Source organism: Mustela putorius, unplaced genomic scaffold (genome assembly GCF_011764305.1).
Source record: "Mustela putorius furo isolate JIRA1106 unplaced genomic scaffold, ASM1176430v1.1 tig00537350_pilon_pilon_pilon, whole genome shotgun sequence".
Taxonomy (NCBI): domain Eukaryota; kingdom Metazoa; phylum Chordata; class Mammalia; order Carnivora; family Mustelidae; genus Mustela; species Mustela putorius.
The window spans coordinates 1,828,063-1,842,728 of record NW_025422471.1 but is presented as its reverse complement, the minus strand read 5'-3'; the positions used below and the strand labels follow the sequence as shown (position 1 = coordinate 1,842,728).

General features: G+C 40.7%; 1 protein-coding gene across 1 annotated transcript; it reads right to left on the bottom strand.

Moving 5' to 3' along the window:
* Positions 1-2,738: 2,738 nt before the first annotated feature.
* LOC106003480 lies at positions 2,739-14,264 on the bottom strand. The gene is made up of 4 exons (XM_045074414.1): positions 14,173-14,264; positions 13,312-13,571; positions 5,090-5,225; positions 2,739-3,114 (listed from the first exon to the last, which is right to left on the bottom strand). The coding sequence occupies exons 1-4, from the start codon at positions 14,262-14,264 to the stop codon at positions 3,015-3,017; spliced, it is 588 nt and encodes a 195-aa protein (XP_044930349.1). The 3' UTR covers positions 2,739-3,014.
* Between the last annotated feature and the right edge of the window lie 402 nt (positions 14,265-14,666).

Sequence of the window (14,666 nt, the reverse complement as noted above, 5' to 3'; positions counted from 1 at the left end):
CCAAGTACAAAGCAGTCCAGGGATTTTCCTTTATAGCATGCACATTAAGTCAACAGATGAGGCAGAACAAGAATTGGAGTGAGACCAGCACGACTTGGGCCCATCAGGGACCTCCTGAGATAATTTGGACTTAGTTTAGGGCTTGCAGGGGTACTGATGGAAAATCTTCCAAGTTTATCAAGGATTTGGGCTAGCAGAGTTTTGACAGCAGCAGGTCAGTCTTGACAACTGTAGGGCTCTGAATAGGCGATACTATGTGGCATATGACCCAGAAAGCCTGACACTGTAACTTGGCCCTCTCTGTTAAGTCTACTTAAGGTGGAAACCCTGACAGAATGCTCCTTCATCTCCTCCACCTGCAGGCAGTGAGGTGAATACACAGGATGTATTCCTTCAGGAAGAGTCCACAGAGATGTGAGGTCTATGTGTAGCCAGCTGACAAGCCTCGCTAACGACACTCGTGTCGGGAGTTCACTGGGACCAGTCATTGTTCACTGTTCATTTCCCATAAACACATGGGACAGATACTATACTTATCCCCATTTATAGATGAGGAAACAAAAGCAGGGAGAGTTAAAGGAACCTGCCCAAGGTCACAGCCAGAAAGTGACAGAGCTAGAATTTGAACTTGGGCCTTCCGGCTACAGAGGACATGCTCTAAGAATTTTTCTGCCCAGTTCTTGGCCCACATTAGGTGCTGAATGAACATTTATTGACTAACTGAACATTGGACTCACGGCAAGTTCTCCTTGATTTGCCAAAATGCGGGCTCGTCCTAAAATATGCAGTGGGATAGTGCATCTGTAGAAGCCCGGCCGTGCACTTTCCCCTCCCTCTTTTATCGATTAAAGATGGAAACCTTGTGGATCTTGAGAAATGTTCTTAGTCTTAGAACTGAAAAGTTCTTTTTGAGTCACATATCCCTTGAAAATTGTATCAAAGCTTAAAATTCTCTCCACATAGAAATGCTCACACACAATGTTGCTGTGGTTTTGCATAATGTATGGAATTGTTTAGATCTCTAGAACCTTCCAGGAATAACAACAGTACTTTCTGAGGAGTATCTTTAAACTTTGAACATTGATACCTTTCACTTTCAAGTGAGTTATACGACTGCTTAATTCAGGGAAAATTGTATTCCCATTTTATTGAGGTGGTTGCCTTTCTTTTTCTCCTTCAGGGGAGAGCTCCGTGCCAGCATTACAGTTGGCTGTGGTCACTAGCTGGCTGCCTGGTAACGGCACAGTTTGTACGTTCTGTGGCGGGGCTCCAGAAGGGCTGAGCGCTCCGCTGGGGAGCGGATGTACGAGCTCCAGGTTTCTGACACGAACATTACTGATGCTGCCCCTGCTGAAAGACCTCATTATTATCATGGCAAGGACCGGGGGAACAAAGGGACCATTGTCAGAACAGAGGGCTATCTGTTATTGTTAATTGAATATTTTTTATTATGGTATTAAGTTGGATAGAGGATCGCAGCATGTCTTTTTTTGGGCATGGGTTCATTTGTGCAGCTTCTCTTGATAGGAGACTGAAGGAGCACAGGCTCCCACACTCACAGGCCTCCTTTGGCAGAGCTGTAGGGCACGACCGCTGCAAGCTGTCGCCATCATTTTGAAGAGTTCACAGGCTTCTGGGGGTGGGGGGCACGGGAGGTGAAGAGTATAGGAGCATGGCTTGACTTTTGATCTCTTTTTCACATTTAAGATTCTCTGTAAAATATCATTTGCACGAACCATGAAGCCCTCCGTGAGACCACAGAGATATAAACATGATGTGTTGCTGGGCTCCATGTGTTTTAGTCCTCAGGCAAAGACCAGGACTGTTGGACAACTTTGGGAAGTGGGTCATTACCTCATCTCTGTGAAACCACACTACACCCTTGGTCACAAGGAAGGGTCCTAGGATGAGTGAGAATAACACTGGATGGAGGGATGAAGACCTGGGATCCGTTCCAGTTCAGCCAGGAACAACCTGTGTGATTTTCAACAGTTGACTCCCTTCCTGAGCAGCAGCCATAAAGAAGAGGGCTTGAGCTGTACGGGTCTTGGGAGCTCTGAAATACTATTATTTTGTGAAAAGACAAGACCTCAAATTTTTTTGTTGTTGTCAGAAGCTCTTCCAGAGCACTTGAAGCTGACAGTTGAACTCCCTGCAACTTGTTTTCCGTGTTCCATTAGTAAGGGCATGGGACTTCCGAGTACCTCACAGAATTGTGGCCACACACTAGGATTGTTCCACTAAGAAACAAAGTCGATGCTTAGAATTCATTTTTGAATTTCTCTGAATGTCACTTCCAGGGTTAAAAGCAGGACATTCTTGATTTATTTTGTGTTTTCCCCTTGTAGTGTCACAGATACTCAGGTAATAATTCAGGTAATATTGTGATGCATGCCTTTGAGTTTTCTCCCCTAAGTGTAGCCTACTTTTCTTTATTTTATTTTTATAACAATACTTGTTATTATTTTCTTTCCTCGGGGAAGTCCTGGGAAGCACTTGGGCCAGTCGATTGTAAAACGGCCTGACAGAGATGACCTTGTTGAGTTGAATTATTTCCTCACCATTTAAGTCACTTCATTTCTATGATCTTAATTTTTCCAAATATCACCTTCCCACATCCTGGCCTGTAGGCATTCTAGGAAGCCTACAGTCAAAGGACAGAGCGGAACATTTAACAAAGAATATGAAAGAGAAAATAAATCAACGTTTATTGTATTTATGCTTTCAAAAGACAGGGGTATGGGACATACTACATTTTGATGCTAACATGTGCAGCCTGAGGGGCAAAAACATGGGGGGTGGGGATTAATGATGTTGACGTAAGTTGTATTTCCTGAATGTTAGATTAGATTTTGGTGCGTTGGTTCAAAAACAAAGTTATGATCTTACCACAAAGCTTTAGTGTATCTGAGGAGCATTCAGTTAAATGCTATATAACGAAAAATGCTTTTGTTTCTTCCCACAGCAGATCGGTGATGATCTGTGGGCCCCTTCTCTTAAGATGAGGGTTTCTTTCACATTCTGGTCTCCTCTAGAGGTCGGTTCATGAAGTCTTGAATAGCCTGATGCAAAGGAACCCACTTTTTGATGGATGCTTTCAGAGCCATAATCCAGCTGCCGAAATAACAGTGCAGGCCAATTAAGCGATTTTTAAACAAACAGGTCATTTAAAACAATTACTGGGCTGTAGGAAGGCAAAACGTTAAAAAAAATCTCTTAAATGTATTTCCTAATTGTTTCTTCTAGTTATTTAGTTTGAAATTAATACAGGAGGCCCTGATCCTTAGGTTTGGATTGAATGAAAAGGTAAGATATCAAATGTGGAATATACAATGGTAGAAAAGAAATAAAACTACATTGATGTAACTGATAGGATCAGAAGAAGGCACAATGTTTGTCAACAGTGATTAACGGAGCTGTAAGTCTTTTACAATCATTACTAGTATTTTATTGTTTCTAATTAAATTTCAAGTTCGAATGGTCAAATGTATAGTAATCAAATATTGCCATTAGGGCAAAATATTCCTTTTTACATTCTGCAAATCACAGCGAACTCGGCAGATTAACTCCTCTCTCTTTCCTACTCCCTTCTTTTCATTTTATTGGGTGATGTTCCATAAAATGTGCCAGTATATAATTTATTCTAAAGTTAGTTAGTTGTTATTTTTTTTAGAAGAATGGTTTGGATCAGGTAAGTTCAGGTAGGGGGAGGCATAGAGAAGTAACTCAGCATTCGTTCCAGTGCAATGTGTTAGGAACATTAATAAGTTAATGTCCTTTGTGATTCTCTGAGAGGGGAATATAATTTGTATCATCTCTTAAATTTGCCTAGCTATATTTGAGGAGTAGGGCATCTTATGGAGCCAGAATTATATGAACTATACTTTGTGAAATTCTGCTCTTAGGCTTTGAAATATTTCTCTAGTGATTCAATATTGTTACCTATTGATAATCTCCACTCACGGATTTGGCAGTGAAACCCAACTATTCAGAATCCACTCTTAAATCAGATAGGAGTTAACTTTATTTCATTGACCCCTTTTTCCTATATGCCAGCTGGAGCCTCACCTTCAAGGGAACTGTCTTAGTCGGCCACACAGATTGTAGAGCACAAGCCCAAGGAAAGAGATCTTGGCAAAATAGCTAACAATTCTATATTCCTTAACCTCCCACTCTAGCCTATCCTTAGGAATGGGAGGAGCAGACAGGGTTTACATAATGGGAGAAGTCCTAGGGAGACTCCTTTGTTCCCTACATGGCTACTGCTGGAAACCCTGAAATTCTACTTTCCAAGTTCTATTTCTTTGGGTTAAAGCAATGTAGTTGGTTCTTATAAATACCCCTGAAAATTTTTACCATGTTCTCTGTTTTAATAAATGACTGTGAATTTCTTTATTAGATCTTTTTGACCCAGACAATTGGGAGAAAGCATCTGGATGAGGTGAGGGATGGTCATCAAGCCGGTGAGGGTAGGAATGGGAGACGGAGGGCACTGGATGTCTTAGGGGTTGAAATTAGATGGGAGAGTATCCTGTATGTCCAAGAGAATACTCCTTTTGCCTCATGGTTTTGTCTCTGTTGACTCTACTGCTCTTTTTTCCCTCAAATCATCATAAACCCAAGCACCCATTTCTGCCTGCCAAGCTGGGTAGTGAACATATTGAATTAGGGAGGTAAGTTCTGTATCCTTCAGTGGCTTATAGCAAAATGAAACAACCGGCCACATTTAGATGGACACAGCAATAAGAGTTATATGAAAGGAGCCGAGACCGTGAATCTGAATTAATAACTTATAATATTTACAGATAACTATGTGAGTGGATCTTTTATATTGAAATCTGAGTCAGTCACTGCTTTAGGAAGAATGGCGCATTCCTTTTTCATTGTAAAAAAGTACTTCCAGAAGAGTCATCTTCTATGCATTGAAAGAAAAAAATGCTGGGGAATATTAACTCTAGAGACTATGCAAAGAAAGGGAGAGACTTAATTGAAGGTGGGAGTTGAAATTGGAAAATAAGGATAAGGGCTTTGCGAAGATGACTCTTGTCAGCGCAGATGATGAAGAAGAAATATGTAGACCTTGACTTACCGTTGGTTCTCTGTCTTATTCTCTGCGCAGAAATAGAAAGTCTTGAACTCTTCAGATGGAGGTTCGAGTTCAATTACTGACTGCTTGAAGCTTAGGGTCTGCTCATTCACCTTATATCCTTGTAGATACAGGCCACCTACAGAGGGAAAGAAACGAGGAGAAGAATAGAGAAAGAGTAAGATGGAGAAAAGGAATCTGAAAAAGCACCAAGAAAAATTTTTAACTGCAGGAACCTCTAATCTAAGTGTCTCATTTTACAGATGAAGAAACAGACTCAGGACAGTATGTAATTTAATCCACTAATGATTAATGTCAAGACTGGTAATAGAGGTGGCTTTCCCGGTTTTCATTTTTGTGGTCTTCTCACTGCATGTTCCGTATTTAGCGTTGGGTTCCCGTGGGTCTACTTTACCTGGAGGACACATTTTGAAATAAATTTTTTGGTATCAAAGAGTGACACCTGTGCTGTCACATTAGAGGAAAATTAAATAATATTCGATCAGGCAGAACCATTAAGACATCCTTCCTGAATAATGAGATTGCTAGCAGTTTCTAAAACCAACACAGATTCTCACCTTCTTTGTGCATATGCAAAACACATTTAAAATATGAACCCGCAGAGTGATATGAGAGAGCCAACTTGAATTAAAATGAGAATGAATGACTGGTGTTAGGAGATAATTTCTTCCCCATGGTCCTTTGAATCCATGTTAGTGGGTATATATTGCTTGGTCTGAATTTTGTTTCCATTACTTGGGATAGGGAGAGCATATCAGTTTGGGGGAAGATGCTGGAAAATTAAAACCCTTTGTGTTTTATAGTGTCTTCATGCTCTAAGGTAACCTGAATGTCTTGTTGATACTCTAGGCATCACTAATATTGATAATTCGGTGTTTAAACCTCTTTCTTGCTCTTGCTAACTCTTGTTCTAATCTCCCATCTCCCCACAAGATGCATGTTAGTGCTCTGACAATCATCCTATGCCAATAACGGACTGTGAAGGGAAGATTTGGTTCCTTTGAATGTGACTGACTTTGTTTTCCTTTTTTTATATTTGGTACCAACATCTGGAACACATACATTTTTTTTTTTTCTTTTTAAATGCAAGGAGTGGTTTTTGGACTTTAAAATCTGTCTATTCTATAGAGGGGGGTTTAGATACAGTACTAAATTCAAAAAAGGTTTTCATTTGAAGAGTCCGTTTTAAAGCTAACTTCTAGGAAAGCACTCATTGTAGAAACGGTTAGATTTTTTTCCCCCTTTAGTAGGCCCCAGTAAAACAGTGTTTGCCAAAATCTGAGATTGAGATTAGCTGTCTTTGTGCGAATGCACACACCATAAAATTCACACATTTGAAGTGTGCAATCAGTGATTCTTAGTTTATGTATGGAGTTGTGTGGTCATCACCAGAATCTAATTTTAGTACATTGCCTTCACCTCCGAAAGAAACTCCAGACCCATTATCAGTCCCTCCCCATTTGCTGCACCTTCCTACCCCCAGGTAAACCAACCTCCTCTCTGTGTCCACGGATTTGCTTTTCCCAGGGTGCTCAGGATAAGTGGAATCATATGCTCTGTGGTCTTTTGTGACTGGCTTCTATCTGATGTGCCATTTTCCGGGTTCATCCCTGTGGCACGATCAGTTCTTCATTCCTTTTTCTTAACAAGTATCTTCCATTGTATGGGCATACCACGCTTTATTAGTTAGTTCACAGACATTTGAGTTTTCTTCATTTTTTGAGCTCTTACAAAGAATGTTATGAATGTGTACAGATTTTTGCATAGACTGGGGCATATACTAGAAGTGGAATAAGCAATATGTTGGTTGTTTCAGGACCATGGGCTACTTAAAGACATACCAAAGGTTAGTTTGCTGTCTTAATTCTCTGCTTCCAACAATAGTACAAAATGTTTGTATTGTTGTACTGGTTTCTGACCTTTTCCTCCTGGTGACATTTCCCTTTCTCATATGTCTGAGCAGATATGAATACCCTCTCTCATCCCTACCCTTTTTGGGAACAAACAGAAAGTTTTGTCCAAAAAGGTGTCTGCTACAAACAGGAGAGTTTTGGGGCCCCTTTTCTAACCAGTTATAGAGTAGAAATGATTGGCAGTAAAGACATCAGATTACTACCCCATTACCTCATTTGAGGTGACCTCATTGGGCCAGTCTCTCTGTTATTAAGTAGCAGCAGTAAATAGAAAGCTGGCACAACATTTGGACAGAGATTTCTCACAAGAACTATGCAAGCATTAAGTGTTCCATTTGTTGCAATAAGATAAAATGTATCTGAGAAGTACACGCAGACCTTGATGTGATTTATTCAAGAACAATAGTTAACAGTCACAATTTGTTACTTTTACCTTCTGCTGGAGAAAAATAAAAGGGAAAAAATCACCCAGTATATGGTGAATGACAAGGGGCTTCAGGCCTATGAAGAGGCATTTGACTTAAGGGCTTTTGGAATACTGACACAGTGGCTTTTTAACATTAGCCAGCACAGGCAAGGCAGTAATGCATGCTGTTCAAGTATGAGCACATTCCTTGACAGTAAGCACAGACTTCAGGGAACTGACTGGTGCTATTTCTACAACTCTGACAGTACACATTAGAGGCATATTTATCTAGCTGAAAGTAAAATGTGAGATTCACATCTAATGTGGTTTTCACAGGAAATTAGGGCCATATTGCCTCTCACGTCGTGTACTTTCCCCTCATTTCACTGTTATCTTTCCCGGCCTTCTGTCTGTTGTCCCCAGGATTGCCTCGCTACCTCAAGTGACTGTTACAGTCAATCAATCATGTCCCAAACACTACAGATACCTGTAGAAGTGAGAAATAGCACATGATGTCTCATGGATCTCTCATCAAGAAGATAAACCAATGGAATAAAATAAATGTAAAATGAATTGAAAATAAGCAACTGAGATGCTATGGTCAGGGGGGGTCTTGTCTCTGGGAAGTGGTGACTACAGAAGCCTGAGCTTAATAACAAAGCAACTAACATGGTAGACATAGGACAAAGATAATGGGAAGGAGAAGAAGCTTTTTTAAATACCCTAAGACTGTGAACGTGAAACTGCCCATTTAGCAAGCGTGAATGCAGAGACAAGTGTTTTTGTACTTGAGTGTTTTTCCAACCTTTTCGGCTGTGATCCAAAGATGTAAATAAATGCAGAGCTCTACATTTTTAAATTTTCATACAGTTAGCCCAAAAGTTTTGTGAAGCACTGGGATGTATCATGATATTTTCTATGCAATTAAACTCGATTCTGTTGTATTTTTAAATACTTGTCACAACCTACTACGTCGACTGCATGACTCAGTCATGGGGTAAAAACCTGCAGTTTGATGAATAATGCTATAAATAGCAACCAAGGCCTGCTTCACAGGGCTGGCGAACAAGGAACCAAAGGAGGGTGGGATACGATGTGATCAGATCAGTGCAAATGTCACTCAGTATCACCTAGAAGAACTGAAAATAAGTACTAGAACTCTCTATAATCTTTATGAATATAAAGATTCATATCCCATGTAGAGAAAAATGATTACATTAACTGAGTATTTTATTTTTGATTAATGCATTTCTTTTAGTGCCTATAGTGTTCATGGCACAGCATGGGTTCAGCCATTCTCAGTAAATTTCTCTGCTGCCTGTCGTCACAACTCCTGGTGAGGAGTTGTTGGACTACACAGACCATGGCTACGACAGTCATTGTGCTAATTTCTGGAGACTAGAGACCCAGCACCGATTGCTACTTTAACAAGATTGATTTCTGGCAGGGAGTGCTCTCTCTAACATTATGGCTATGATGATGGGCATAGGGTTTGGATAGCATTTGTTCATATTTTGTCAAGTACCAGCGGGGGGACCACATAAGCGTGTTAGTTAACTTCTCTAAACCTTTGTTTCCCATTTATAATGGGACAATAACAGTGGATGTTTTTCCAATATTAGTTTTAGATGATGACTATAAAGTGCTTATAAGTCTTGGACACATAGGAAGCATTCAGTGATACATGCTAACTTTCCGCCTCCAATACACCCAAGCAGTATGATCCAGTACTCCCAAAAAAACTGTGGCTCCCCTGGGCAGTGATACTTAGTGGACAGTAGAGAGAGGCATTTCTGTTTGGAGAATTTCCCCATGGGAGACTGGGATATGTCTCCATTGTAGCTTGGGTTTTGTTGTTCCCGATCGTTGGCTCCGGGCCTCAGGTCCTGATGCAAGTTAAGATGTACAAGAAGACTGGGGAGGACTCCTAGAAAAAGGATGCAGACCTCAATTCACAGTTCCAGTCTGGGGCAGGGGAAAGTACTCCAGAAGATCTCCTGCACAGCTACCTTCATGCTAGAGAAGAGTGAGCGGCTGGTTAACCCTCGGAGAGCTTCCATCCAGACCCAGCATCTGTCAGTGTCAGAGTGGGGAGGAGGTGGCAGGAAAGCACATTTTCTGGAAGAAAGTGCATGTTCAGACAAGTGGTATTTTTTTATTTAAGAAAGAGTAGAGTCATGTAAAACCCCAAATCACAGGCCTCTATTTTAGAACATGGCCTAGATATAACAATTTCTTTAGGAATTTCAGTAATAAAATGTTCTTTTAATCCACATTTGAGATAATTTAAGCTAGAAATTGAGGGCCTGTGGACATAGGCATATTTAAGATGTACAGCAGGGTAAGAATGGATGGGTTTGGATTAAACATTTTTATTAGTCACATAATGATATATTTTCAAGAGAAGAATTTAAAAATAGATAGAAATTAGGTAACTTCTTAGGGCTAGAAAGAATGTGATACAGCAGAAGGGCTAGGCATCTGGTGGCCTGAGTTTTGGTTTTGCCTTTGAATTGGCTTTCTAATATTCTAACCTTTCTCTACTATTAAGTGAGGGAAAGACAAACTATTCACACTTGACGGGAATGATGGCCATTTGGGGTGACTTGATGATTCATTCATTCATTCATTCATTCAAAATACATAATATAGAATCATCTTTGGGGCATATAGTCCCTTAGAAGAGATAAGATGGCTATCTAGAGGTAACATACAAGGTAGAGGGTGGTAAGTGTCACAGGATAGGTAAGTGTGGAAGACCAGAGAAGGGAGATACTTTGTCTAGGACCATCTGGGATTGCTTTATAGCAGACATGGCTGGTGACTGAATAAGCATTTGAAGGACTGGTAGAATCTGGACAACTAGAGTTGAGAAATCAGTAGGTATAGACTTCCAGGGGAAGGACCTGGAACAAGCAAAGACATGGTGTCAGAAAAATGCTCAATGTGAGGTGTGTTAATGAAGTAGAACATGACCATGTTCAGTTAGAGTGCAAGTCACTTTAACACATGGAATGGAAAACAAAACCACAGAAAGGGTTTGGGGACAAAGTATAAAATTCTAGAGTGCTCTGGAGGCAACAAAGAACAATGGAAGATTCTAGAAAGATAGGTGAGATGATAGGAGCTGAATATAAAGAGGACTTCCTTTTTTCCTCCTCGTCTATTTTTTCTTTTCCTTTGTGTAACTTAGGCTACCTGGGTTCAAATTCTGTCTTCACCATTTACTAGCCAGAGGGAACATGAGCAAATGATATAACCCTGCTAGGTATCAGTTTACCAAGTGGTAGGTGGGAAAGTGACCTGTCTCATAGGAGTGTTACTGAAACTTAATGAAATGATAAGCAAAAACATTTAACAGAGTGACCAGTACAAAAGATGTAAATGGTAACTCTACTTTTGTTGTTATTATTTTTAGGACATTTATTAGTAGCTATTTCCCAGGGGGTCACTTGTGATCTTTCAGAATAAGGGAAGCCACCTAGTGGCTGTCGTTACTGTTTTAAACCCGGAGTCAGCAGCAATCTCTGGGCCCCACGGATTTGGAAGCATTTAGTTAATATTTCAGTTTGGAGTAATCTGAGCATTCAATCCTAAACCTTTCTTTTCTGTCTCTGGAAGCAGTCTCCAAAAAATGAGTTTCGTTGATTTGGTAATTAAAATGATTCAGACTTTTGCAGTGATATTTATTTTATTTATTCATTTATTTATTTATTTTAGAGAGATGTGCATGGGGGAGAAGCAGAGGGAGAGGGAGGGAGATAATCTTTTTTTTTTTTTCCCAAGATTTTATTTATTTATTTGACAGAGATCACGAGTAGGCAAAGAAGCAGACAGAGAGAGGGGGGAAGCAGGCTTCCTGCTGAGCAGAGAGCCCGATGCGGGGCTCAATCCCAGTACCCTGGAATAAGGACCTGAGCCGAAGGCAGAGGCTTTAACCCACTGAGCCACCCAGGTGCCCCGAAGGAGGGAGAGAATCTGAAGTAGACTCTGCCCTGAACACAGAGCCTGACTCAAGGCTCAATCTCATGATCCTGAGACCACAACCCCTGCTGAAACCAAAACAAGAGCTGGACCCTCAACTGACTGTGCCACCCAGGCACCCTTGCAATAATATTATATAGTAAAAGTGCCAGTCCATGACTGTTTTGGAGGTTTGTTGTGTTTATCTTCATTTCCATCCTGGTATCAGGTACTTAAAACTATGGATTTGGAGTTGAATAGGAACAGTGTGTTCTGTAAGCACTTAGAGAGGCTGGCTCTCTACTAATAGTTGAATGATGTTTTGGGTTATGTTGTAACACTCTCAATAGAAAGGTGAATAAGTGAAAGAGAATCATTGTATCCTTCATCCTGAGTAATAAGAAATAGAACATAGTGTGCCATTCACCTTGTACTTCTTTTGCATTTTCCAACAAGGCTGAAATGGTCACTAACTTCCTTTCCATTTGGCATGGCTGTCTAGCTTAATTAAACATAAGCATTAATGTTAAAAAAATAATAAATGACTGCGGTTCAAGGATATTTACTACTATTAACTATTTAAGGATTATTCATTTGGTGAAAAAAATCCAGCCACAAATAAAATGCCAATAATCTCTTTTGTCAAAAATTACAGGAAGGCTAGGGATGTCTGGCTGGCTCAGTTGGTAGAGCACAGGATTCTTGATCTTGGGATTGTGAGTTCAAGCCCCACAATGGGTGTAGAGATACTTAAAAATAAAATCTTAAAAAAAATTACAAGAAGGATAAATAATATTTCTTGTCAAAATCAGGCACAACCATTTCATTATTGAATTATATTGTTTATATACCCATTTTGTACATAGAGCTTTTAAAATACATAACTTAATAAATTGGGGCACCTGGGTGGCTCAGTGGGTTAAAGCCTTGCCTTCCAATCAGGTCATGATCCCAGGGTCCTGGGATCAAGCCCTGCATGGGGCTCTCTGCTTGGTGGGGAGCCTGCTTCCCTTCCTCTCTCTGCCTGGCTCTCTGCCTACTGTGGTCTCTGTCAAATAAATAAATAAAATCTTTAAAAATAAAATAAAATACATAATTTAATAAATATACAAGATGTATACATGCTGTATAGAGAGAGCTTTCTATGTGGAGCTTAAATTACCCTAACAGCAGTTACCTCATGTAATCTTCCCAACAGTCCTATAAAATAGATAGCTGTTTCCATTTTACAAATGAAGAAAGTTAAGTTCTAGGAAGTTAAGTAATTTGCCTGAGAAAAATTAACAGTTAATGTTCTTTTTGTTACTCAATTGCCCAACATTAGGAATACTCTGAGAAAAGGGAGTTACTACCCCCCAGAAAGATACTGGCATTGATTCCGAGTATCATCAGCGACCATAAGAATGAAGGAGTTTGGGGAGTCTGGGTGGCTCAGTCAGGCAGAGCTAAAGCGTCTGCCTTCAGCTTAGGTCATAATCTCAGGGTCCTGGGATCGACCCCCTGCTCAGCAGAGAGTCTGCTTCTCCCTCTCCCTCTGCCTGCTGCACGCCCTGCTTGTGTTCTCTTTATTTCCGTCAAATAATATTTAAAAAAAAAAAACCTCTTTCAAAAAAAAAAGAATGAAGGAGTTTATTTTTTGCTTTTCTAGGGAATAAAAGCATGGGATCTGGAGTTAGCTTGGCTGTGTTTAGCTCTCAGCTTCATTGCCTACTACTTGTGATCTTGTTGAGTGAAGTAGCCTTTCCAGCTAGTTTTCTTAAATGTAAAGGGGGAATAATAATAGTATCTCTTCATTGGAGGGTTAATGAACTAATTTAGGCAAAGCACACAGTATAAGGTTTGGTTAAAGGTCCATAAAGCCAGGACATCTCTACTACTATTACTGTAACGACTATTATTTCGACTAAAAGTTGAGTCCGTACCTGAAGCCTGGGTGGAGCGAATGCTAGCATAGAAGTACAAGCAGCCGTCCTTCAGAATGCAGTAGTGCTGGACCCACCTATCTGTGCTTCCGTCCGATTGGTGCAAAAGGCCCAGGCACTCTGGGTTCTTGATAGCCAGGGGTGGGAGGCTACTGTTGTGCAGAGTAACATCTTCCCACACATGGGTCTGCAGGTGTAGCACAAAGGGATCATCTGAGTGGTCATCTTGACTCCCAGAGCCAATGATAGCAGCACAAAGACTGTTTGATTTCAGAGAAGACACTGCCTTAAGTGATTTTATTGCTAAGTCAATCTCATACTTGAACTACTAGCCAGAAAAGCTGAATTTATCCAGTAGCTGTAGAGAACTTCTTCCTTTCCATGTCCATTAACATCCTTAGTCTTTGGTTTCTATTCTAGTGTGAGGAAGGAAGCCCAAAGAATATCAGTGGTATTTAGAAAGGAAGTGGAAATGGGCACCTCACCAAAGACTGATGGCCTTGTCTTTACATGCCGGTCCCAATGTGCTATTTCACTGACCATGGGGATTGTCCTCTTAGCCCCATTCCTGGCCTGTCTACTGTGTCTTACAGCAGCCCGTGGTTCAGACTTCACTTTAGAATTCCCATTTGTGATGGTTCACAGACCTGTACCCCTGGGGCAAATAATACATTGTATGTTAATTAAAAAAAAAAAGGAGAAAAAAATAACTCCCATTTGTGCAAAGGACCAAGTTAAATGCCCCAGGCCAGATTTGGCCTTAGGGTCAGTGCTGTGGAAAGCCATTTTAAATCAAGATCTTCTGGGAGGGCAGCCCTCAGTCCACAGGCCGGATGGGCAGGCTTTCCCCTGTAACTTGACCTGAGGCCGGGGACACAGTGCTTCATCTCTTTATCATAATTGTCCGGCCAGGTGCTGGCCAGGCCTCCTTTATTTGGTTTCAATTTTTGCATTTCAGTTTTAACAAGGCAGTGCAGAAGATTTCAGGATGCAGAGCTGACTGTATTTTTTGCTGTGAGGTGGAAGCCTGCTGGGAGTTTGGGTGTGCCTTTTTCATTCTGCTATAGACACTCTGAGAGCATTAGCAGAACAGAACCCTCTTAAAAACATCACGCTCATTAGAATGACACATTGGAGAGATGGATGAGGGCGTTGAGCATTGTGCTCCAGGTAAAATGAAACACAAGTCTCGCTGTTTATCATAGGATGATGCCAGTGATTATTCGGAAAGGACAGTTATAGGACACAGGGCAGTACATGTAAGCTCAAACAATCCAAATTCTCCTGAATGTTCAAGAGCCAGAATCTGCAGGGAAGATAATGGATTGTAAATATCTTTTGCCTGTGTGGCATTT

What these genes read in the sequence shown, in the direction of transcription:
- LOC106003480 (XM_045074414.1), bottom strand. Translation starts at nt 14,264, where the DNA reads ATGCAAAAATTGAAACCAAATAAAGGAGGCCTGGCCAGCACCTGGCCG. An exon ending in CACTGTGTCCCCGGCCTCAG is followed by an intron (nt 13,572 to 14,172) that starts GTCAAGTTACAG and finishes GAAATCAAACAG; the next exon opens with TCTTTGTGCTGCTATCATTG. An exon ending in AATAAGACAGAGAACCAACG is followed by an intron (nt 3,115 to 5,089) that starts GTAAGTCAAGGT and finishes TTATTTCGGCAG; the next exon opens with CTGGATTATGGCTCTGAAAG.